At 47.3% G+C, this 25795-nt stretch overlaps 2 protein-coding genes across 2 annotated transcripts in view; one reads left to right on the top strand and one right to left on the bottom strand.

Annotated features, from left to right (window-relative positions):
- The window catches only part of CYFIP2 (cytoplasmic FMR1 interacting protein 2), a 50059-nt gene that overhangs the window by 13596 nt on the left and 10668 nt on the right, over positions 1-25795 (bottom strand). The window contains exons 9-24 of the mRNA XM_075164282.1: positions 23738-23829; positions 20784-20901; positions 19798-19917; positions 18497-18622; positions 17342-17508; positions 16906-17053; positions 16438-16591; positions 15735-15891; positions 14901-14997; positions 14256-14332; positions 13161-13269; positions 12697-12816; positions 11813-12012; positions 11207-11294; positions 2284-2427; positions 622-712 (exon numbers count right to left, since the gene is read on the bottom strand). Coding sequence (XP_075020383.1) covers positions 622-712; positions 2284-2427; positions 11207-11294; positions 11813-12012; positions 12697-12816; positions 13161-13269; positions 14256-14332; positions 14901-14997; positions 15735-15891; positions 16438-16591; positions 16906-17053; positions 17342-17508; positions 18497-18622; positions 19798-19917; positions 20784-20901; positions 23738-23829 — 2008 coding nt within the window. The remainder of the gene's footprint in view (positions 1-621; positions 713-2283; positions 2428-11206; positions 11295-11812; positions 12013-12696; positions 12817-13160; positions 13270-14255; positions 14333-14900; positions 14998-15734; positions 15892-16437; positions 16592-16905; positions 17054-17341; positions 17509-18496; positions 18623-19797; positions 19918-20783; positions 20902-23737; positions 23830-25795) is intronic.
- FNDC9 (fibronectin type III domain containing 9) lies at positions 8602-11184 on the top strand. Its single transcript, XM_075164284.1, has 2 exons — positions 8602-8701; positions 9701-11184. The coding sequence occupies exon 2, from the start codon at positions 9708-9710 to the stop codon at positions 10368-10370; it is 663 nt and encodes a 220-aa protein (XP_075020385.1). The 5' UTR covers positions 8602-8701; positions 9701-9707; the 3' UTR covers positions 10371-11184.

Below are 25795 nucleotides of genomic sequence, written 5' to 3'. Positions count from 1 at the left end.
AGATAATCAGTGCCCGATATTTCCTTAATCACAAATTGCAAGCTGTAACTGCTAAATGGATAGACGGAGACTGGCACTGGAGAGAATTAGCACCAGTGTCTTATCCTGCTTTTAGTAACCCTGGGGAAATAGGGAGTAACTCATATGAAGTCCTTGGATTTCCTAATCAGAGGAAAAAAGAGATTCAAGACTGCAATGGATGTCCTGGTGCTGGCTCACGTATACCAGCCAGAGCTTCCCCATCCATGGCAGACTGCAGTCATGCTGCAAAAAATCTTTGCATCAACTAAGTAGAGCTTTTGAAAAATATCAGTGAACCCACAATAACAAAAGGTTACAAAATCCTGAAAACAAAACATCAGCTACCAGAAGATGTTCCCTTATCAGTCATCTGTGTGTTCAAAGGGAAATTTCCAACAGGAGATTTCCTGGAAAAGTTTCCTATACGTGTTCCACTGTCAACACCAAAGAAGCTGAAAGTCTCAACGAGCCTGGGCTGCGTGCTGCACTGGCATGTCAGGTGCCAAACCTTGCTTAATTACTAGTGTGTGTCTGAGTAAATGTTCGAACATGTGGGCGAGCTCTTGCTCAAACCATTGTGCATCTTTCCGTAGCACCCACCTGGAGAGCCATATTCGTGTCTTGGCAAGCGGCATATCTTGGGCATTACTTCGATCAGAGTCTTCACATACTGCAGGATGGTGCCTTGTAGCTGTCAGAGACAAAGGAGGTTAAACTGGAATGACGACTTCTCCTGGCGTTGGTTTTGAAAGAGGGCTGGTTGTGGACAGGTCCACATCTGACAGCACAGGATGAAACTTCAGCTGGAGTCCAAGAAGAACTTGCTTAGTTTGGATTTCACCCAAATATAAAATTCAGCCCGAGTACATGGAGTTAAGAGTGCTTTTCCAGCTTCCTCCCAAATAGTAAATCACAGCTGCACGGATTTTCAACTTCAAAATACAGCTTGCTGTGTTTGCATTGTTTGCAGCTGAAATCCAAACAAGGCTCAGCCTTAGATCCAGCTGGACTTGCGCTCCTAACCCAAAAAGCATTTCACCAGAGCTGCTAAAGGAGTCATTCCCCAGCACAGGAAATGCTCCTTCCACCTGAGGAATAGATACTCAGAGTTTAAAAAAGAATTTACATGCATGTCGAACAAGTTTCTGCAGATCTGATTTTTTGAACTAATATGGACAAGAGCAAAGTATCATTCCTTAGTTAAAAGCACCTGCTGTCATTTGGAGTTATACACCTGCATCCTGTAGATACATTATACAGGATTATGCACTAAACACTATTTAGCTAAACATAAAATCTTTTGCTGAATGCTGTCTGATCTTGCACACCAGCTACACATTTTCAACTAAGAGACACAAATTAAATCTTCAGTAACTATAGTGCTTTACAGTAAGGAAACTGGATATATGCTTGAGATTTTCAGTTTTACATTGCTTTGTTAGACAAGTTCAAAATGACATCATTGCAGTCAAAACAGAATTTAAATATTTATAATGAATTAAAATTGTCTTTCCAGTAAAGCAAGAGTTTTAGTAGAAAAGCATGACATGAAAAATTATACATTTTTGCATAGTCCCTCCTCCCTTCTTAATGCTCAGTATTGTTAGCGCCCTTAGGGAGCACATGGGATCATTCCCCTGCGGACATTTCTCTTCTGAAAAAGAAGAGAGAACTAGAAAGCAGATAGAGCTGTTGGCAGCCTGGCTTCTGAATATCTGATGGAAATGGACAGTATGGCTTGAATAAGGACTCGCCTATAGCAAGAATTTTCTTATAAAGAATACAAAAGTTGGTTTCATCAGTTTTGCTGCGTGCTCTCTACCTTCCTGCAGCTCTCCAGGGGTATCAAAAGCAGTGAGACCGAGTGCTCTTGTGCTATTGCTGAGCACGAGCACATGTCTTGAAGGTCTCCCAGACTGCAGCATAGGCAGTGCTGAGGGACCATGAGTGCCACGTCCCACCGATCGCTTCCCGATGGCTTTTAGCAAAGCAGCATAGCAACTCTGCCACCCCCAGATGTAGGTGGCTGATCACAGTTCACACTTCAAGATAGTGGAAACACTCCATCATCCCCTGGGAATCAGTGGGATTCCTCAGCAACACTGAAAATCACACCGTTAATACAAGTGTTTCAGTGTGGATCAAGGGACACGAAGGTGCCCAGATGTGAACACCCTGAACATAGAGCTCAGGCTGACTGTCCAACCTGCGCCTCGCAAAGCATGGAGGTTTCTCCATCTCCAGGGTTAGGCTCAGAATTACCAGGCTCTTGACGATCTTCAACAGCTCTTCCATGACCACTGCGATCCCTTGATAGCCAAGAAGCCTGCAGATCGTCTTGAAATGAGGTGGGCCCACAAAATTGCGGTAGGAGCTATAGATGTGACTGTAGGCAATGTTGAGAGGCTGAGAAATTAGAAGCACAATGACAGTTAGACAGGAGCATTTACCAGACCTGTAAGTAATTCTCTTCTCACAGGATTATGTTCCATCACTTCAAATAATTTTTAAGATAGAGAAGGAGAAATAATAATATCCATGACAACTCCCATTTCTTCTACTGCTTGCGGCAAAGAGGAGATTGCTTTTCTTCCTACGTAGTCAGACATAATCTAATCTCAACACACTGTCATGTCACAAGGTTTATTATCCTGCTATGTAGCAACACCACTTTCATTTCCAAGGTAATTTACTCTCCCATACATTCCCGATCAAGGATTTCAGTTCACTAGCCCTTTGCATCTTCAAACCCAAATTCTTCTCTACTAAAACAAAAAGCTTTATATACAGGAAACGGGACAGATTTTTTTCTATGGGCACTTGCTTTAAATGAGACTTATTAAGAAAAGTAGGAACTGCAGCATGTGAACCTAAGGGCACTTGGAAGAGGCATGGAAACGATCCTTTTGCATCCTGCAAAGCTCTACATCAGCCTCTGTACTTAACAGACATCCCATGGGACTGTGAAAAGGGCAAGAATCTGACCCTGGTCTAGGGAGAATAGTACCCGGGGCTCTGGCCCCCAGAAAATTTTTAGCAGCAGAAAACAGAGGGTGATTTCCAGGAATGTACTCTATCAGTGTAATCTTGGAAATGTGGAAATTGCTGCAATGTTTTGTCACTGGAACATTTATAGGATCCATTTGGCGTGAGGGAAACAGAAGTAGGGGGAATTAATTCACTTGCGTGATCTGCAAAAAAAATACTGAAAATCAGATTTAGCTGAGACACCGCATGCTCAGCTTGGGCTCTGCAACCGAAGTGTTGGCATCATGACTCTGCCCAGCAGAGAAGGGCTGCAGTCTCCCCCCACAGTATCTATACCAACTGCAACCTCAGTAAACAGCAAATGATTCTGGCATGTAGTGCCCCTTCCAGCAAAACACAGATAAACCCCCTGGCTCATGCTTGCTAAAAGTTATTTCTTAAACAAGGACAAGAAAACAAATTAAACTGTATCCCAAACGCACCGCGCCAGGCTGACTTTGCTTCTTGTGTGAGCGCTGTGTATTAGAGGCACAGTGCATCCTCATGCAGCAGGGAGCTTGCTTCCCTGAGGGTATTACAGACCCTGCTCTCCAGGGATTTCCTTCCCTGCCAGTAATGGAGCCAAGAGAGCGGAGGGTGAAAACCTTAGGGTGAAAGGGAGCAAGTCCTGAAGTAGCAGAATAGGACAAAATGTTGTCTGTCCTCCAACACTGCTGCTCCCAGCAATTGCAATACAGCCAGCTGAAGGCTTCAGTTGTCCTCCAGTTCTGACTCACTGCCTCGAGAGTTACAGGGTGAAGTCACTTGCTAGGAATTGGAAAAGCATTTTCTTTTGCTCTCAGAATTTGAATTTCAGCAGACTGATGTACTGATCGCGCTTTCATAGACTTGTCAGTTGCTTTAATCAATTAATTAATTGTCCCTCATTTTATTACAGCCCACTGCTCTGGTCCAGCAGCTTATTGCCTACTATAATTCCTAGGTGCTCTTTGAAAGAGCTAGCAGAAAGACGATACAGTTAGAAAGTCCCCTACTTTCTGTGAAATATAATTTCACCTCCTGGTCCTGGTAGCTGAAATCCCCCCCTTTAATACTATTATGTACAGAAAGGCTACCTTGGAAGCTCTCTAGTGCAGTCATTCACAACATGTGTGAACTTTCTCTCCCATCAAAACTAAACAAAAGGGCCCTGAATAAGTACAAGCAATTCTTTGGGCAGACAGAAGCCTACTTTCAAAGCTCCTTGGGTGCCAACTCGTTATGAGAACTGCTTTTGAGTATCCTGCTTAGGTTTGCATCTCCATCCTTAGGTCACCAAGTCTTTAAAAATCTGTCTGGTAGAGGCTGATCCAAAGCCACTAGATACACTGATACACACGAAAAACAGCAATAGTTTGTTTTCTAAAAAGTGTCTGTTTAAACACCAGGTGACGCCCAGCTGTAACATTTGCCAAATGTCCAACATGATCATCCCGGAGGGAAGCCAGTAACCTGCCAGGGCCCCAGCCCAGCCACGCTCCCGTGGCGTTTTGTTGCTGTGGCTTTTGCAATGCGTTATTCCAGCCCCGGCACCTCCAGAAAGCGCCTTGCTGCAGGGGTGAGCCAGGCGGCCCCGAGTCGGCTCCTCGCACCCCAGGGTGGCCTCCCCATAGGCTCCTTTACCCTGTTATTTCCCCACCGTTAGCAAACCAGTGGCTCATCCAGACTAGGGGAGGAACTAAATATCCCCATTTCAGTGGGCTCAGGAATCCATACTCATTTGTGGAAGCACCTTTGCTGCTCCACAGCTAGGAGCCAGGTCTTCAGTCTGTGCACGTGCCGTGATCCCCTGAGATGGGCCACCATCAGTACCCAGTTGTGGAGCAATTGGTCAGATTTTCCCCGTAACGGGGCTGACATTTCGCTGTACAGGCAGTGAGCGGACGGTGCTGCCGTGCAGCCGCTCACCTCGCAGCACTCCCTTGCCTCTCAGCGGGATAATGGGTCTGCAGAGCAGCTTTCAAGCAGGCTTTTCCCTCAAGTGGGGGTCCCAGCGATAAGCCGGATTGGGAGAAGACACATTTTAGCACTTGCATTGGCTGCAGATGAGCGGGATGATTCATCCCTGCCTGTCTGCAAGATGAGGTAGGTTCATCAAGCTCTGCAGAGCCACACAGCGCATTAGCAGCAGGCTTGCGTCTAATAATAATACTCTGCCAGCAATTAAAAATATAACTCCATTTAAGGGTGAGATACACAGCTTGGGGTAAAGACTGTAGGATGTGAAAAATGACACCAGCAGGTATTTTAAGACAAAACAGCTGAAGGTACAAGCTGGTTGCATGGCACGGCTCACTCCCCCGCGCAGGGCAGCCGCTTCTACCCCCTCGGAGAGCCGGAGCAAAGCCCCCGATCTTGCCGCCTCTCGAGAGGTTTTGCTGTTCTCAGGAGCAGTAGCTGCCGAAGACACAGCAGAGGTTTGCCCCACCTTTGGTTTGGGGCCAAACGGGCAGGTTTTGGGGCCGGGAGGCTGGGAGTGCAGGCAGGCTGGGATTTGCAGCGTGGGGCAGAGTTCCTGGTGTCCCACAGAGCCCAGGTGTCCCACCCCGCGCCCAGGTCTCTGGGACAGCCATCTATACTTGGGAGCGTGTGGGGAAGCCCCCACTGAGCTCGTGAGGTTACTAGGGATGCTCTGGAGCAGATTCAGCAGCAAATGAAGCAAAACAAAACCCAGTTATCATTTCCACATTTGAGCTTCTTGTTGGCCATCACCCAGATGTGTCTGAGCTCACCTGAGGGAAGGCAGGGAGGGTTTTATCTGATAAAAGAGATCAGAGAGAGATAATAGACAGATAATACTGCCTGTGCCAGAACCTCCTTGGAAAACTGAAGAGCTAATGAAAGAGGAAAATACTTAGAGACAAAAAAGGACTTGCACACAGCCCAAGACTAGTCCAGGCTCCCAGCCAAACTAACTTCAGTGTGACAGCTGAGATGGTGTCTAAGAAAGTGAAAAACAGTTCTGACCAGAATTGTCAGAGACGGGTCTCTCAAAAAGTCAGAGGAAGGTCTGTAAGTTAATCAGCCTGAATATGGCGTGGTTCCTTCCCCTGCCGCAAGCAACCTTCACTCTCCCTATAAAGCTTTTACCATATTCAGCTGTATTAGCCGGTTGCTAAGACTTTCATGCAAAAAACCTCCATATTCCCTAGCTGGGATGGACGGGTCATGTACAAAGTAGCAGGCTTGTTTATATACTGTATTGAGACTGTGTCTGTGTATATTCTGTGTATAGAGGCCGTGTCAGTGTATATGCTGTGTCTCAGCATAATGCCTTGCTATACCGACTACTGATTTTCAGTGACTGTATAGACTGCTATTACTTACAACAAGCCGATGGCCGTGGCAGGCCAGGTAGACAGCCCACGCAGTCTGTTAGAGGGGATCAGCAGCCCCCGCTGCCAACACCACCTGCAGCAACCACAGCTCCTTAACGCCTTTGTGCTGCTGCTGCAGACACGGCAGCAGAAAATAGAGTGGCTCTATCCCATTTGCACGCTGTAACTATTTTTGCGAGTGCCTGCAGCATGCACTGTCCTTCAGGTTACATCTGCCTGCATGCTCGTTAAAAAGGGGGGGCAAATTCAACCAGGGGAGGGAACCAGGGATTTCCAGCAAGTCTGGCATGACCCTGGGTCTGGCAGTGCCAAGAAAAACAGAAGTACTCATGAAAATACATAAATGAAGCCCAATCTAAAGCATTTACAGAGCTAAGAAGTGGTTAATGAGCAGTAAGTAGTGCGTTGCTGGTAATTTTGCAGCTTCTTTGTAGGAGACTTGGCAACCTGCTGTGTTTTATAAGTGGCTGAATGGCAGAAAATGGCTCAGTTTCTGCTGGCCATTGGAGCGTGCCCGCAGTTTGCATCCTATGGCGAGGAGCAGGGAGTCCCAGGCAGGGCCAAAGGCTGGGTCCACCTGCAGGTATGGGGAACACCAGGGCTGGAGCAGCTCTGGCACCGGCATGGTTTTGGCATCACCTCATCCTGGGAAATGAGAATTTCAAGCTCATCACCAGCATAAACTGGTGCAAGCTTGATTTTGGGAGCAGGTAATACCAACACCACTGAAAGCTTTGCTGCAGTTTCCTTTGAGCTAGTGGGATTGATCACTGCATGGAGAAAGGTCAGCAGGACCCTTTGCTGGCCTAATCCAGCTATTCCTGTTTTTCTCGGTTTCCTCTCCTCCTGCTAACACATCTTATTTGTCAACAACTGAAATTTAATTTTGAAGCAACTGTGAACACTGGTAAACTCAACAACCCAAACGCCGTAAGCAGTTCTCTCACAAAAACGTTATCACCTTGTGTAATCCACCTTTCTGAAGCACGGATTTGTGTCCTCAGCTCTCTCCCTGCAGGCAAGGATGTACTTTACTCACAGCATGGGACCAGCTAAGAGCTCTCTATTCTCCTGTTCTTGTAAGCAGGACAGAGCCATGGAAATGGCAGGAAGCCACCTGGGAGCACTTTCATTTCCATCCCCGCCCATAATTATTTTCATCTCTGCTCCCAGTTTTCAGCTCTCTGGCAGCCGCAGCTCACTCACAGAGACAGAAGTGAATACAGATCTTGGAAGCCAAAACCAAAACATCCAGAACTGCAAAACGTAAATCAAAAGCAAGGGTCACACATACTCCCCAGGCTTGTAATAGCCCCTCCTGATGCAGTTTGCATCATCTCGTCACTGTTGATATTCTGAAGATCTTCGAAACGTTCCTTTCCAGGAACGACATGGAATGAGTAACTCCAGATCCAGAACCAACATTTCTTCTGGGAAAGTTCCTTTCTCAAACACATTTTGGCATCAGAGAGCAGCGAGGCACTTGTTCAGAGCCTCTCCTTACCAGACCCAGTGCCATGTCTGTCCCCAGTGCCACGTCTGTCCCCTCCTGGCCACAGACTGGGGCTGCTCCCCCAAACACCGCTGGCACTGGCTTTGCCTCTCCCCCCTGCCCCCTCACCAGACTGACAGGGGACATCCCCGAGTCATTCAAAGAAGAGCCTGTCTTAATCCCACGGGAGTTCAGCAGGAGGTCGAGGTCTTTGAAAACCCACTTCCTACACCCATCACACAGCTTAGAAAATATTAAAAAGTTAACGGACATCGCTGCGGCATCAGGGATGAAAATCCACTGCTCACTGGCTTTGGCTTAAATCAGTAGTTTAAATGTGCAAGAAATCATCGAATTAAAGACGAATTTCCTGAGTGCTAAACTATCAATGTGTACCGCAGGCCAGGATCCCGGATTTCACTCCGTCTGCCAATGTGTCTCTAACCCCAGACCCTGCGGGGGTGCAGTGATGGTCTTGCTGGGGGGCTGTGGACAGGGGGGGGAAAAAAAAAAAACCCAACCAACCCAGCAACCAAAACTACCTGGCTTGTTTATTCCGCCTCAGAGAAACATACTTCTCCCAGGCAAAAGCTTTTAGGGATAACATTCCCAAATCACTCGGAGATGCCTGCCCATCCTTTCCTATTGGTTGCTATGGTGAGAGATGACGGAGCCCCAGACGGGTATAACAGGAGGCAGCGCGCAGGGAAGGGATTTAGCAGCGGCAGGAAGGGAGGCGAGCGGTGGGAAGAGGGGAAGGCGCTGCCCGCCCGTGGCCACGCTGCTCGCCAGCACCGACGGGCCGCCGCGGACCGCCGGGGAGGTAAGCGGCTGCCCGTGGCTCTGGGAGGGCTCAGCAATGGGCGCGTGTGCTGTTCTGCTCTTCATGTAAGAATGGTTAAAACAGTCGTTAAGACGAGCTGCTGCTTGAGTGAATTAAAGGAAGGTTAGTTATATTGAGAGAGAGGAAGAAGGAAAAAAAGAAACTGGGTCTATTGCATGCAGCTCCTGCTCAGAGGACTCGGCCGGTTGGGGGAGATAACCCTCAGCAAGGCTCAGAGAGCACTTTGGGGATCTAAAGGAGTGATGTACTGAAGTGATTTGTGGCTGTTATTAAACAGTAGTTTGTTAGTGGTCAGTGTCTTGTATCTGGGGGAGAGCTTTGTACTTATTATTCATGTATTTGTACTTCCCTAAAGGCATTGATTTTATATTTCACCAGCCTTCAGGTTTCACATTTAAGATCCTGATATTACGGTGTGAGATGCTGTAGGAACAGAAAGAGTTTATACACTGGTAAGCAACAAGTTAGATATAGAAAATGCAGCAACAGCTTAAACCAGTAAATTAATCATTATACAGCTTTTTAAATAGCATTTGAAAAGCTGTGTAAAATCAAAATATCTATTGGAAGCTCTGCAAGGCAGCTGGAGCTAACTTAATGATCAGTTTATGTTAATCACATTTGCACTATCCTTTCTATTCCATGGGAAACAAAAAGCTAAAAAAGCTTCCTATAATAGACAACCAGTCAAAAAGAAGAGATTTTTTAAAAATCTAACTAGAGCATAAAGTGCACCCTATGTCCCAGTTGTTTTTTCTGGTCATGAAGCAGGGTGATACAGTAGTCTGGGCACCAGCAGGATTCATCTACCATAATTTTAGCCATCTAAGACGTAGCATCTAATCTAAGCTAGCCAGGCATAGTCCTGAGTCCAATCTAAGGGCCAGTAAAGCCAGTGGAAAAACTTCACTGATGTGAGTGGCCTTTCAGCCTGTACACGAATCGGGAAACTCAGCCTCTCCCTGCATCTGGTTACAGGGGCACGATGAACATCGAAGTGCACAACATCACTTACACCAGTGCCACCGTCTCCTGGGCCATGCACAGCCCCTGTCCAGAGAACTACTACCATGTCATGTACCGCCCCAACTGGAACAGCGTCTTCGCCGGCTATTTACGCCAAAACTTCCATCGCGAGGAGCGAGTTCCTCATCCCCTCAGCTCCCTTGTCCTCCACCGACTCACGCCATCCACCATCTACGTCCTCTGCATCACCTGCAAGAACTCTTACCCCTCCAGCAACCACTGCACCACGTTCCATACTCTGGACAAAACCCCCCTGGTTTTTGGCGGCTCTAAGCACGAACCTACCACCTCCATGTGGATGGTGAGCAGCCTGCTGCTCCTCTGCTTCATTGCTCTCCTGGCCTACGGCTGCCTGCAGTTCTGGTCTGCACGGTGCCACCAGGCTGCGAGGCTGAAGCATCCCGACGCCAGCCCCGAAGAAGTGGGTGAAGGCAGCAGCTCGCCGGAGGGTCCACTGAACGACGGACTGAGAGAGGAGCTTCTGGAAGTCCCCATGACCACTGTGCTAATGAGAAGCTCCAGTTTCATGAGGGAGAGTCCGTACAGCTCCCCCCACTGCTTTTTTTCCTATAAAACCAGCGACGATAAAAGGGCCATCTTGCCGCAGCATGGCCTTCAATGAGCAAAATAGAGGGAGACCCTGCTTAGAGGTTTGGTTCGTGCTGCTCTTTCCCAGCTCTTGCCAACTGGACTATCAGTGCGTCCATGGGGGCTGTTTGTTTGAGGGTAGAACATGAGGCGGGGACATTGGTCGCAGGGAGAAAGATTTTTGTCAAGTGACAAAAATATTCTCATTTGCTGAGGGTTTTTTAAAAAGAAACCAAGTCAGCTCTCTGGGAACAGCCAGGCTCAGCTGACTGTAGTGTCATCAGCTAATCTGCATCAGTGCTGTAGGTTCACTTCAGAGTCATTAATCAACGTGCACAAGAAATAAACTCCACTCAAGCAGTTTCACACTTGAGTGATCTTCCATTAGCACCACACCCCAAGCCCTCAGAACGCCTTTGTAAACAGTCATCGCAGCCTGACAAAAGAGCTTTTTGTCAGCATTAAGTAGTCTATATTTGCACACACAAGTATTTTAGCAATTTCCATTTTGAACTACAAATGGGATTCCTGAAGTGGTACCTTCCTCGGGGAGGAGCACTGCTTCGGAGCTCCAACTCGCTCTCCTCTCTGCGCATTTAGATGGATGTGACTTGATCTCAGTGCCAACACCAAGCACGGAGCAATGTCAGCATCCCCTAACATAGGCATGTTATGGAGAAGAATACGGGAAAGCAATAGCAAAAGCACACCGAATCCGCTTCTTGCATGGCTTTTTGGTTTCACATGGCAACGTGACCCTGCACATTTGCACCCGCCATTCTGTTAATGAACTAGTTCTTGCATTTCTTTCTTCCTAAATAAATACTTCCAACATCCACCCCTTCTGGCTGTTGTGGCTCATTTACTGACCTTGGATCCGTAGAGGTAATACGGCTGAACATTGGCTGGCTTGTCCCGCTGGGGTTCCTGTGTGAACGGGATTGCTGTCCTCACAAACCTGTGAGGGCATGGGAAATGGGGAGGAAAGCGGTCAGAGCCAGGTTAACTGTGTTGAGTACAGGTATGGCGTGGTCTGGGATGAACTGCAGTTGCAGACTAATTAGCAATTCATCCCCTGAGCTACATGAACTGGAATGCAAACTCCGGCCCCAATCTATTGATGGTGTAAAACGTCAGTTTAACCTACCAAAGGTGGGGTTTATTCTCCTTTGGGGCAGGCAAGAAGCCCATATATGAGCAGCTACCACAGCTCTGCTGCTCAGTAAACCAAGCCTCTATACCAAACTAGCTCAGTTGCTTGCAATCACTGTCCAACTTTGTTGCTTGAATTTGTCACTAACATTTTCAAGGCCAAGGGGAGCTGGTGGGCTTTAACTTCATTTAAAGTGTAACTGTTGCATCCCATAGGGAACGCAAACCTCAGTGCAATGCATGTGAATTTTATGTGGCAGGTTTGACATTTCAGAAAGAAAAGCAGGGTCTCCAGGTGCCTCCTGCCTTGCTTTTCCTCCTCACCTGTTGGTGGATCCATTGTAGCAGTAGTTGGGTAGAAAGTCAAAGTTGAGCTCCCAGAAGACGTGGAGGGTGATGCGCCCGTAGGGTGCGGAGACGTTGTGGTTGGCCTCCCGGAACATGGCATCAAAGCTGTCCAGAGTCATGTGCTTGCACAGCAACCTGTGAGTCAGGCGATTTATTTCCAAGAGCCACTCCAGCTCCTGCAGCACATAAAGCAGCAGCAGATGCAACATGTTACCAAGATGACAATAGAAACAGCTGATTTATTTGCCAAGGGAATGATTTTATATCCACACCCACACAGAACTTTTCAGGTGAGGATATAGCAAATGCTAAAGACATCAATTTAACTCGGTGGCCGAGGCTAATTGCACTTCCACTCAAGGGGGTCCTGGTCCAGTATCTCGTAAACCTGCAGGAAGCAAAATTAATTTGTTCCCCACTGAGCACTGGCTGGCTTTCACATCAGAATCCTCCAAAGGTGGAAACTGGTAATTTTACACTACTTGACTTTGATGCCTCTGTAATGTATCAAAGACAGCAAATCCTGTACACACACAAACGATGTCTCAGCCACCTTCATCCAACAGGGGGAATTAAAGTCAAGATTTCCTTCACACAGGTTACAGGACTCTCTTATACGAGCTCTGCAAAATCTAACTGCTGACTGTCACCTTATGATTTACACAGATACTTAATGGTTCAATAATAATGCAATTAAAGCTGCATAAATAGAAATAGTAGAGACTCAGCAGCATAAAGGAGAATACATGGCTGGCTGAAACCTACTGTAGGTGGGACTTGAAGCAGAAGACAGTTGACTGTGTATCCATAGCAGTGTATTATTCTCTCTATTCATACTCTCAGTTAATAACAGTTCTTACCACTATGGATGTCAGGTCCTCACTCTCAAAGCGGCTAATGGCCTGGTCTAACGATTTGTACATCGCTGCTGAGATACGTTGGGTAATGAGCCTGTTCAGGTCAATCGATCTACCCAGCAACTGGGAAAAGAAGAGAAGATATTTGCATGTTATATACAGATGGGGAAAAGGTACTTTTTTTTTTTTAACAGACACAAATTAAAACCAAACATCCAAATCTGCTTAAACGTGAAAGTGGTGATGCAAATGCTTTGGTTGAGTTTACTGTTACTTAAGAAGGAAGGAGGGAAATGTGGAGCGTAACTCATTTTCCCCTTGGGCCCCAGCATGAGTGCGGCGTGTCAGAAACAGGTTCAACCCTTCTCATTTCAGCTCAATTGAGCCCAGTACTAGGATGCCACCCACCAACTAAAGGATAATAGACCAAGAGCTATGAGTACTGGTATCTACTGCTTACGCTGTACCTGGACATGCCTCTGCTTGAGCAGTGTTTCGTAGCGGTTGGATGGTGGGTACGGAATAATCACCCCGTAATTCTTACATTCAGCCCGGAAACGTTTGTCCAATAAAACACTGAAAAAAGGAAGCAGCGTCAGGAAAAAAGAAACATATGCTATCAGCTTCTCTCTGGATCTTTTCCAGAGTTGTTTTCATCTTTCTTTTCATCTTGCTCTGAATGCCAAGAGATTTCCACACACTAATAACTCTGCTTACACCACTTAAATGACAGAGCAGCGGTTGTTATCTGGGGACTGCCATGCTGTTGTCTGTCATTCTTGGCTTTTATGGCTAAAACATTCAAAAAGATAAAAGATTGTGCTGAAAGATATCACTAGTGCCAGGTACTGGTGTGCTCTGTCCTTGAAGATCTGCTGTGGGAACATTTGGTTGGTGATGGTGATTGCTCTCCTTCTTTAAGGCCAAATGTGATCTAGAGACAAAACTCCTTGCAGAGTTATACCGAAGACTTAGTTCACCTTTGGGGACACGAGAGGAGGACTCTCAGTAGGACTCTCATCCATGTTCTTTAAATGGTTAGAAGGAAATGTCACAACCAGCCTATCTCCCCACAAGGGAGCAAGCGACACTGCAGAAGTCCTACGTCAGCTGGTCTGACGTGTGACCTCAGATACTGAGTCCCCTTCTGGCCTCTACAAGTCCTGCTACTTTACTAGGGTGAGGACAAGTGCATGTTCCTGTTTCTTAGAGAGGGGAGGCTTCCGCTCCTCATCTGCCTGGTTCACAAACAGAAGTCAAGCAAGGACATGTCTTCAGTAGGCTCAGTGTGCTTTTCTGCTGCTCTCACAAATTGTACTCAGACAGCTACTTAGGATGCCGATTATTATTATTTTTTCACTTTTAACCATGTCTCCTTGCCACCATTAATTCATTTTCCCCATCTACACTGGTCTGACATGGACAGCTAGCTCTGTGGGACAGGGATGATCTATTTTGTTATGTCTACCCACGGTGGCTACTCCCTGAGGGGAACCTTTTGGTTAACAGCAATTTGGATGCAGCAATATCATCACTCATCAGCAGCAGACAGGTTCTCCTACCTGCCAGCCATTGCTTTATAATAGGCAAAGATCTGATCTGCCAGCTTGTACACAAATTGGTCAAAGCACAAATTCACCTGGGGGAGAAAAAAACAAGACGTCGTGAGGGTGTCACCAACACAGGGCAGCTCCTTCCTACGCATGCAAGATCAATACAACTCAATACAGAGCTCTAATTTAATACGTACATGTATGTCACACTATCTAAAAACCACATTGCCGTTCTCACACGCTAAAGGTAAGCAGAAAATTGCAGATACATTTCTCTCATATAGTTTCTGCATGTTCTCACAGGTCCCGGTCCCCCATCCCCAGTCATCCTTTTGTCTCAGGGATCTCCGGTTTCTCATTTTCCTCTGATGTCTCATAACCCTCTGCCCATCAGACAGCCTCTTCTGTGCCCCCAGTGTTTGACAGCCTTTGGCTTCCACTGTTCCCCATGGAACAGCTGAGCTGAAGCTCTTAATCAGCAGAGTCTGTGAGCTCTCTGGAAATTTTGATCTTTTGAAAACTTCTCAGTCTGATGGGGTATTTTTGTCAGGAGATGCCCATAATGAATTCACTGAACTGCTGGGCAGGGCTGTCAAACAGGGCAATGTGACCCCAGTGAGCTCTTTCCCTACAACCAAGATGAAGAGAACTTACTTCAGCTTCAATTTCATCGTATAGGAACTGCTTTTTGAACTTGGTCAAGGCATAGTATGCGCTGTCATTATAGAGGTCCAAGGGGTACAGTACATACCTGAGGGCAAGAAGACAGATCATGTCTTAAATTAACCTTGGAGCAGCATAAATGGCAGCCAGTGCATGTGCCTGGCTCGGTGCAAGAAATGGCTTTTCTCTGACTTCACTCCTATCATGTCCACTCACTCCAGTCCCTCAAATCCTCCCTCTTGCTCCCTATGTCAGAGTTGCTGGAAGCAGCTAGAACACATCTGGATTTGAGCTGTGACTTGTTCAATCAACACTTGCTCCTTCTCTGCCCTTAAAAAAGCTTTCACGCTGTCCTCACTCCACAGAGCGCCCTGACAATGGCTGTAAAATGGAAAAGTTTCCCTAACGAGGAAGATATTATGAACATAATTACACTTGTTTAACAGCAATTCCTCCCATCATTTATCACGTATATAATAAAAAAGTGTTTAGGTGCCTTAGCCAGGGCCCACATCCCTTTGGTTGCACATGCTGTCTCACTGCTGCGTGCAGATGACGGTACCACCAAGTTGTGCCCACATCCGAATAGAGCAGTTGCCAACTGCTGGTTTATGATGCGTAAGTAAGTGCCAGTGCCAGGAAGACGCCCGTGTGCGTCTGCTAACGAGGTATTCATACAGTACACATTCATGTGACAGCAAGTCAAGAAACATCTATTTTCCCTCCCACGTCAAAAAGACTGTTCATCACCAGCCTACCCTTCTCCACAACAAAATCCCAAGCCCCAGCACATGCACAGTCCCGCCACAGCCCATTGGCTCTTACTCCATCATGGAGGGTTCTTTGGTTTCCAGAATATGGTCCGTGAGGATCCAGGGCATGGACATTTCAATGGGGAACTGGATGCGGCGGCCCATGGTCAGCTCCAGGAAGAACTCCCGAAACCAGAGCTGGGACAGGTCACAACACTGCTGCAGCGCTTCTGAAACACAGAGGAGATCCCCCCCAGCGGGAGGGCACCACGTTACCACCATGGGGATGGCAGTGAGGGAAGCGCATAAGAGGCAGCTGCTGCAGCCTCATATTGGACTGGTTTTGGGTGTTGAACATTTTTCTGGGATGTCTTGTTTTTAAAACCAGACTATGTCCACGCTGTCCAAGCACTTTGTAATGGAAGAAGAAAGAAGGGATCGTTCCTTTTGCTCTAGGCTCCAGGGAAAACATTTCAATGGCTCAGATTTACTCTGGAAGATTTCTTCTGTGCCCAATGGCTCAGAAGTTTGTCTAGAACAGAAAGAAAACTCCAGTCCTAGAAACTAAACTACCACTTGTGGCTATTTGCTATTGCTGACTCATTCCTGTTCATATAATGATTACTACCTAGAAACAGGCCTGAATCAGGCAGAAGTAGGACATTTAGGAAAAATCAAGGAAGATCTTCTGCATAGGTCAATGAGGAGCAAAGCTGATCTACCTTTGGCTTTCTGAGCATGCAAGAGTTGGATTCAAGCCTCCCCCATAACCTCACCACTGATGTTGAGAAGGTGGGTGAAGAAGAAGGACTGCTTGTGGAACTCCTCAATGGCCAAGACTATCGGCCCATCCAAGCTGCTCCTCAAAGTCTTCTTTGAGCCACTCTTGTCTGCTATGAGGGACTCCAGCATGGTCCGCACCATGTAAAGCTTTGGAAGAAAGTTGTCATGCAGTTATAACTCTCCATTGAGACACCACCACACACAGCCACGGTGCTCTGCAACAAAAAATAACACTTCTCCCAGGTGGCTACTACTCTCTGCACCCATAAGCCCTACATCCCTAAAAAAGGAGGCTTTGGGAACTATACAACAAAGTAGGTACCAAAGCAACATTTAACACACAACAGTGTGAAGACTTTATGGAAGAGACCACGGAAACAGTTGCTAATCCACTGGATGGGAAACTCCTACATGGCTGTAAGACCTTTAATCCCCTACACAGGAGATGGACATTTACATACCTGTGTACTTGATGGTCCTACTGCTCGTCGTGGGACTTTAATGTCAAATCCACCTTTAGGATCCTTCTCACCTCTCAGGCAAGGATCATTTGGAGGCTCTCGACCTCCCTCCCAGTCACAGATTGTCTTCCGAATTGCCTGAAGCACACTGGAGTGGGTGGGAGAGGGAAAGTAGTGCTTAAGCTTGATTCTACTTCAAGATGAAAATATTCACTGCTGTGCACATATAGGAGGAAAAGCATCTGAGGCGGGGACATATACTGTCGTTATTGGAGGAGTCACGCCCAAAAGTTACCTTGGAAAGAGTTGCTGGCCAAGGTATGTTTTCTGGTTGTATACCATGAGGTGTATGCAGGGCCACGTGCTTATATAGTACAAATGTGTTACACAAATAAATACATGGGCTTTGCATTACATTCAAGAAGGACGGACCGACCTGATCAAGACGTTCTTCTTCTTCCTGACTGCCTGCCTGAGCGGCTCTCGCAGGGTCACCTGGGCAAAGTCCTGCAGGGCTGCATAGATAGTGTTGCGGATGGCTTGGTTAAAGACACTCTCCATCCGGCCCATCAGCACTTGCAGACCTTTGATCATGGCAATTACCTGAAGCAAAAATTAAAACCAGATGTATTTGCTATTTTTCCATTGTATGGAGAGGTCCATAAATCCAACATTAAAAGAATTTGGGACTAAATTAATTCTACTCAAGTAACTTAGGTCCAGTAATTAGGTGGCTAATTTTTTTTGATGTCAGGTGCTTTATGGATCACAACAAACTGAGGAGAGCATTTACACTACCAGTTTCTTGCACATGGCCCCTGTCCCTTGGCAGGCTCTGTTTCCACTCCTGATCTCTTGATATCTTTAATAATACACAATCCCAGGAAACTGCACATGCTCCACACGTGGGTGCAGCTGCGTGGTTTCCACAGACCTGCATCTGCACCAGAGCACAGTCTTGTACAAGGGTACAGTGACAATTCCCAGGAGGGAGTGAGCCACAAAAATTAAGGCAATATTCAAACTACCTTGGACTGTGTAAGGCAAGATGAAGGTGTGAGGGCCTTCCACAGCCAGGCTCGGAGGACTATTCCCACTGTCCACGGACAGCCAGATCAAGAGTTGACGGGTCCTGGGGACTGACTGAGGGTCTCGTGTTTGCACAGTGCCTGAACATAGCTCCTGATCTTGCTCCAGATCACACTGCTCTGCAAGCCCACAAACTTTTTTTTTTTTCAGGAGCCCTGTATCCCTTTGTCAGGTCAGGAAGGGCTTAATACAGCAATATTAAGAAAACATAAGGATTCACCTCTGTCTTTCTCCAACACACAAACACAGCATAAGAAGAGCAGGATCGGGAAAAGAGGAGAATTGCTCTAGTCATGCACTGGTGCAGTGTTTCTACCCCAGTAGGAGCGCCTAAGAACTTAATTTGCCCCTTAATTCTGGTCACCTGTGGGCCACAGGGATGAGGAACCTGCTGAGGAACCTGAGCAAGTGAGATGCCCTTCCCTCCTCTTCCTCTGGCCTGAGGAACACGGCCAGGAAAGCAGCCCTGGATGGTTCTTACTCTTGTGCAGTTGGCACCTACCTCCACAAAGGCAAACTTCTCTTCACTGGTGTAGTTGTACCGGGTGGCTCTCTCATACTCTTCTGCTGTTCCTGGGCAATCCTTGTTACAGAACTTATCTGTGGGATGAACCAGCTTCCAAGAGTACTAGAAGATGGAAAGGGCACTGTCAACCTTGCAATGAGTAAGAAGCCAGGCTGGAAAGACTGAAGAGGGCCCTATACCGGGAAAACACTCCCTAGACATTACTACAGTTGTTTGACATTCCTTTGGGAGCAGAATTTGTGCTTCTTCCTGGCTTTATTATCACTGTACTGAATACTGGTTTTGTTTATTTGGGAGATTGCCAGTGATATTGGGCTTTTGACAGCCATGGACTTGTGTTGAGATGTTGTCCTGGTTTCGGCTGGGATAGGGTTAATTTTCTTCCTAGTGCTGTGTTTTGGATTTAGTATGAGAAGAAATGTTGATAACACACTGATGTTTTCAGTTGTTGCTAAGTGCCCTCCTAATCCAAGGACAGCTCCCGTGCCTACTGACTGAGCTAGGTACACAAGATGGGAGGGAACATAATCAGGACAGCCAGCCCAGCTGGCCAATGGGGTATTCCATACCATGTGACGTCATGCTCAGTATATGAAGGGTAGGCGTGATCCAGGAAGTACCGATCGCTACTTGGTTATCGGTCAGCGCGGGTGGTGAGCAATTGCATTGTGCATCACTCATTTTGTATATTCTATCATTATTTATTATCATTATTCTCCCTTTTCTGTTCTATTAAACTGTCTTTATCTCAACCCACGAGTTTTTCTCACTCTTACCCTTCCGATTCTCTCCCCGTCCCATTGGGGGGGCGGGGGGAGTGAGTGAGCGGCTGCGTGGTATTTGGCTGCCTGCCAGGTTAAACCACGACAGATGTGGTCAAAATTTTCCAAATTAAGAATTTCCATCATCATTTGAATTACAGCTTTAGTTGCTCAAGACCCAGACTCATCCCGATCAGCTTTCAGTACTTAACCGAGGCGTTCAGTTTAGAAAAGTCACCCAGTCCCCCTCTAACAACAGTGGGGACACCCCAGCACCTGCAAAGGGTGGTTCAGGTCCAGGCTGAGATGATTGAGCTCTCTTTCCCCATTTGGTACAGAGGGTGTTCAGGGTCATTAGCTGCCAGATCTTAGCATGTTCGTTAATGGCTTAAAGTTAGGTGGCATGAAAGCAAGCTCAACTTTCCACAGTCTTTGTTACATGCCATGTTAAAACGTTCATGCTCACCTGGGGAGAGGAGGATGTTACACACTCACCACTTCCACGGATGCACTCACCACTTCCATGACGTGGGCACTCCACTTGGACAGCAGCTGCAGTCCCCGTAAAGCGAGATCAAAGAGCTCCCTGTACTCTTCATCTGATTTCTGGCTGTCCAGTCCTGAGCCAGTGACCACCTGGAGAACATCACATCACGTCAGCAACTTGCTGCAGAGGCTGGACTGAGCCAAACAGCAGCCACAGATCTCTCTCTCAAATCCCAGCTGAACTGAATTCCCCATGACCTTACGATCAAGCTAAAATTGAGCAGTGCATATACTGTCCCTCAGGAAAAGCGGTATAACTTGGCAAGGCTCTTTCTACCCAGGCAGTCAATTTGTTTCCTACAGAAAAATGAGTCTAACCTGTCACCTCAGAGCAAAAAACTGACTGTTTTCATTCCGCTTTCTCATTCCTTTGTGACAGTCTAATACTACTGAAATCTTCGAGAGTCCTTTATTGATTTAAAGTTCAAATAAGCACTTACAAATGCCAAAAAGAAAAGGGCTGAGAATGCTAACAGTTCATTAAACTACCAGAGATGAATGAGGATCACACATTTGCAAAAAACAGTCAATCATATCAGAGAGGGCTCCAACATTCAGTAATGAAAAGAACAGAGATGTCCTCGTGAACTTTCCTCGAAGCCCTGACCAATAGCTCTGTGTAATAGAAAAGACCCATTTACAAGTCATGGGTGTTCTGCCACCTGGCTGATAATAAACATTTAGTTGCAAAAAATTTTCTGCTTCTTATTTTAACCGAGCTGTGGCCAAAGAGCAGAAGCTTTTGCAGTAGATATGCAGTGCACATGATTTTGCACCTGCAGGGGCCTTTCATAATTTGCTTTTTTATTGCCAGATCGAGAAGTGGTTTGTTCCACTTGTGTCCTCCTTCCTTCCTCACTGTATGTTCTTGGCAGACCATACTCCTGCCACACTTGTCCTCTCCCAGCCTCGTCTGTCTAACGAGCCTGATTATGGCGACTACCCGCTGAGCTTACCTCGCTGTTGCTGTAGCGAGCAAGCTCTGAGATGAAGCGGATGTGGTCGTCTCGGATCTGGACCATCTGCTCACAGATATTGTACTGGGGACTTATGCTGCTCTGAGTGCACGTCCACCTGGGCAAAAAAGCAAGGGTTTCAAGGACAGGACACAGGCCTCCACTCAGACACCCCCAGGGACAAAGCTTTGCGCTCAGCTGCTCTCTTCACTTCAGCATGCTCAAGGCATGCCACCTTCAGGGCAAATGTCAGCCTGTGTCTCCTCTCTCACGTCCCCTGGTGTGTGAGGTCTTCCAAAGGTGATCTCACACAACATGATGGGGTTGCTTGCCCCACCTTTCAGCCTGAACGTCTCTGCTCCATCCACCCTGAAGGCTGCTTTCCATGTGGGGCTCACCTACCCCCATGGTCAGAGGTGGTTATTTCCCAGGCCACTGTTGGGCAAGCTTTCAGGGAAGGATGAACTGCAAAGCCCTGGTTTTTTGCATCCTTTCTGCTAAACTTAAGGATAACCATCCCCTTAGGGGTCATCCCTTCAGGTCTAAAAGGGCTGGGTCATGCTGCTTTCTCCTGCAAGGAAAGACCCTGCAAGGGGCCTCGCACTCTGTTTTTGGTTCTGGCTCACACTACCAGCTCAGCAAACAACCCTGAGTATAAATGACGAGCAGAATATGATTGAATGAACTAGATTTTCATTTGCATTGAGCCACGTGTACTGCGTAACAGTGTAATGGGGCCCTAAAAAAAGGCAGCGCTCCCCTTCCAAAGGCACGGTCATATGAAGAAATGGTGCGAATCAGGTCTATTTAGTTTAACATCTCCTTTTTCCCCATTCCGTGTTAGCCACAGACGTAGAACCAGAACGGCTCCACCAAAATGCTTTGTGCAAGCAAATGTCTGTCAGTGAGACTCTTATGTCTTACTCTGTCATCACAATGTAAATGTTCAGATCTTGCTTTTTTCCCCCCTAAATAATTGTCCATCTTAAGATAGATAGTCATCTTCTCCAATCTAGACTGGCTGTACAAAAGGAAGGTGAGAAACCTGCCTCTGATATGGACATAGACATGAAGACTTATTCCTACAGTTAACTGTGAGGCACTTGTTGCAAATAGCTGTGGTGGTACAAGGTCCTGGAAGTGCTGGGCCGTGTCATCCCTTGTGAAATCCATCCTCCCACAGTCCCATCGCTCGACTCTTACCCATTTCAATGTCCTGTGCTCCCCACCGGACAATCGGCAGGTTAGCAGGAACGGCCAGGGCTGCACCAGCCCTCCCTGCCACACACAACCTAGTCCACAGTGCAGAAACAAAGCGCCATGCGGGAAAAACACCAATTAATTCCACTTTCATGGAGACAGGGAGGGAAAGAAAGTGACAAAAACAGTATTAGTAAGAAATGGGGGTTATATGGAACCGCCTTGCAGAGTTAGCGTTGGGAGTCCCATGCAATTTGCTGGGAAAGCAAGTGAGTGAGGAAGAAACATTGGTTAGTAAGGTACGGCACACAGACCTGGTAGACAGATTTCAAGACAGACATTAAAATTGTGCACAGGTAAACAGCCCGCGAGCTACCTTGGTTTTGAGATGAGAAAATGAATGCAGCTGACACATGTTTCGTGGAAACGTGCCTTCTGAATGATTTGGGATAAAATTTAAAATTTAAAATTGAAATTGAGTTTTTGAAAATATTTTTTAAATTTACATTTTGTAGAATTTTCATTTTTTTCTTTTTTTCTTCAATTTCAATTGAAAACCTTTCGCCACATTGTTTTCAAATTTCTCGTGAACAATGAACCGGCACTTTTCAACCAGCCTTTGGGAGGGCAGGGGAGGGCCGTTCCTGGGTGAGCCATGTGGCAGGCAGAAAAGCCAGACCCTCCGGGGTGGAAGGGGACGAGCAAACAGAAGCGGAGAGATGAGACTGCAGGTTAGTTCCTGTCCTGCTGAAGAGACAGCTCAGCTAGGCTGCTTCTCGCAGACGCTGGAGAAATCTGACTTCCATGCGATATGGTCCCGCGGGTGAATGGCCACTGGCTGGTGAAAGCGGGCTGCCACCAGGATTACAGCCAGACATGGCTCAGATGGGCTTTGCTTATATGTGGTTGCAAACGCCGTTCCGAGGATATCCAAACCTAACACCGATTCCTCTAGCAATAACTGAGCACGATGCAAACTACAAGGACAAGTGGGGCCTCACACACAGCTGGTGTCATCTGAAACAAAGTCTGCAAATTCATCTGACGGGAGCAGCAAACTGCCTGTGAACCCAGGCTGGGAAGCAGTGCTTTACCCTCCTGAGCACTGCCGTAAAGACTCCGTTTCTGCCCTTCTCCCACAATATTCATTCATTTCCAGTGCCTCTGACCCCCCGGTTCAACCCTATTCCTGCCCTTAAGTACTGAAACCTGCCTGAACTAGAGGAGACGCCCTGGCTACTGCAAAGAGAGATCCACTGCTGTGTTCACGCTCTGGAGGATTTTGTCCCTGGGATGAAAAATGTGGATTAAAATCTCTCCAGAGCAGGGACACGCTGCTCGCACTCACACACCTCCGGGCACGCACACCTCCCAAGCACTCAGCGGCTGCCCCGAACCGCGTGCCAGCCGCCTTTCCTTCCTCCTGCCTCGCTGCCGGCCACCGAGCACCCTCCCCGCCCTTGCCAGCGGAGCAGACGTACAGGCATGCCCGCTCCCTGCTGCGCAGCGGGGTACGGTTACACGAAGGTTCAGAGCTGGCTGCACAGGCACGCACTCGGGGGCCGGCGAGGACATCTTCCCATGCAGGGACAGGGAGGTAGACACGTGCACACAGAGCTGGCACGCCGGGACTCACACCTCACAGGGACACACACGGGTACCCGTGCACAGACCTCACGCACGCTGGAGAGTTGCAGCTCCCACGGCTTTCGGGACACACACAGAAGCCAAGAGACATTATGGCAGGCACTCACTTGGATTTGTTCTCCTCATAGTGAGCACTGGTCTTAATGTATCTGGCCAGTTCTATCTGCATATCGCCGAATAAAGGAACCACCTGCAGCTGCTGGAAAAGAAAACAAAAGATGGTTGATACATGGCGGAGAGAGAGCCTGTGGCCCCAGTGCAACACAAGGGACTACGAAACGGCGTCCCGCGTCTCTGAAGCTATGGAAAGTGTCAGGCTGTTTAAAGCAAGGTGCAAACCTGGACCCAGGGTCATTTCACACCTAGGAACCGACCGAAAATGATCACAAAGGCTTTTTGTGCAAGGAAAATCTCCCCCTGCGAGTGCTTTGGAGCCCTGGACTTGCTGGTTATACCAGGCAAGTTACTGCTGGTTATACCAGCAATACCAGGCTGGTTATTGCTAGAACGGTTCAGTACTGTAACCAGCCAGAGGAAAGGCTCTTTTTACACCAAAAAGAGAGAAGTGTATTCCTGAGCAGGGCTTATTTCCTCCTTCCATAATCCTCCAAGAGAACAGAGGGATGAAAAGCCAGCACGTTGGTTTTTTGGCAGCAAGCTGCTGTGGCTCCCTTCAGAGGGGAGCTGTAGGCTGCTTTGCTGCCTGGACTGCCAGGGATGTGGCATCCTTCCCCAGGGACTCAGACTGTACTTTGGCACGGTGGCTGCTAGTGACGTGTCTTAAAACTTCTCCACGAAGAGAAAGACACAGGCAATGGCTGCCTGCAATATAACATGGCTTTGCTTGCCCTTTACATCTCAGGAGGATTTGGATGGGAAATAAATTCAAAGTGCACTGAACGTACCTCAAGCTCAGACAGGTCCCTGCTTCACTAAGCTTTTGCCTGCAAACAAACTTCAATCAGGAGCTACCAACAGCTCTTCAATAAAATACGAAGCTTCACGTTCACCCAGCTACAAAAGCCTTGCCACAAAATTCAGGGAAGATGGTGGCAAATTCCCTGTCCTATTATGAGATGCTTCTCTTCTCAGGCTGGCTTGTATGGAGGATGTGCAATGCTGTCATCAGGGATTCTCAGTGATGCATTCATAAAAGGTTTAAATGAAGGGGTAGTTCATTTTCACTACTCAAATTCCTGGTCAATCCACTAGAAATTTAATCAGAAGGCAATAAGCAGATGTAGTAAGAGGAGTATTGCCTTTACTTATTGAGATCTTATAGTCTGGAGTGGTACTTAACTGATTAGGTGAGACCACAGCAGATGTTGGAGAAATGCAAATGGAAAAAAAGCTAGAAAGGGAAAGTTATTCCATGCAATGGAAGATATTTTATCTGATTCTCTGACAGCCCACAGCACTTTGCAATGAACAGCAAATCTGTTTGAATGCACCAGGATGACCAAACTCTACAGATTACACTGAGGGCTTAATTTAAACGGAGATTCAGTTGAATTAGCAAAGCTGAACCAGGGAAAACTCAGAATGGTCTGAGGGATGGTGTGATAAATCACCTTTGCAGAGCTGCAGTCCTCAGCAGTCTCCCCAGTGAGGAGGGCATTCAACCACCTCATTATGGCCCCGTCCATGAGGTTATGGTGTCTGTCCGTAGTTCCCTACGAGGGAGTTTGATCCCTGCTCTCAGAGCGGTCTCCAGGAGATGATGCAAACTGGGGTAAATAGCTCCCACTCGGTCGGGGTGAGGATGCAGCAGCTGGTACATCAACCTTTCATGAAACCAGCTATCTGGGCTCGCCCATCCCCTCCCCTTGCACAGACACAGCGCATCATCTATAAACTGCAAGTTGGGACAGTCAGTGGGGAGACATCCTGCACCCTGTCTCCACCACCGACCTTGTCTGTCAGGCTCCTCAGCAGCTCTCTGCGTAAAGCAGCAGGGAGAAGCCACTCTGCTGAAAGAATGATGGGGAAGAAGCGCTCTGTGGCTCCCCAGAAATCATCATCCTCTCATTTTCACTGATGTGGAGCAAATGTTGGAAACAAAAACTAATCTTTCCATCTCAGGAAGACTGCTCAAGCTCAGTAGGTCTAAAAGAAAACTAATTGCTCTATCTGGGAAGTTATTCTGCTGTCCTCCTGCTACACTG

Source organism: Calonectris borealis, chromosome 15 (assembly GCF_964195595.1).
Source record: "Calonectris borealis chromosome 15, bCalBor7.hap1.2, whole genome shotgun sequence".
Lineage (NCBI taxonomy): Eukaryota > Metazoa > Chordata > Aves > Procellariiformes > Procellariidae > Calonectris > Calonectris borealis.
Note: the sequence above shows the minus strand (reverse complement) of the source record. Positions and strands in the feature narration are given on the sequence as shown.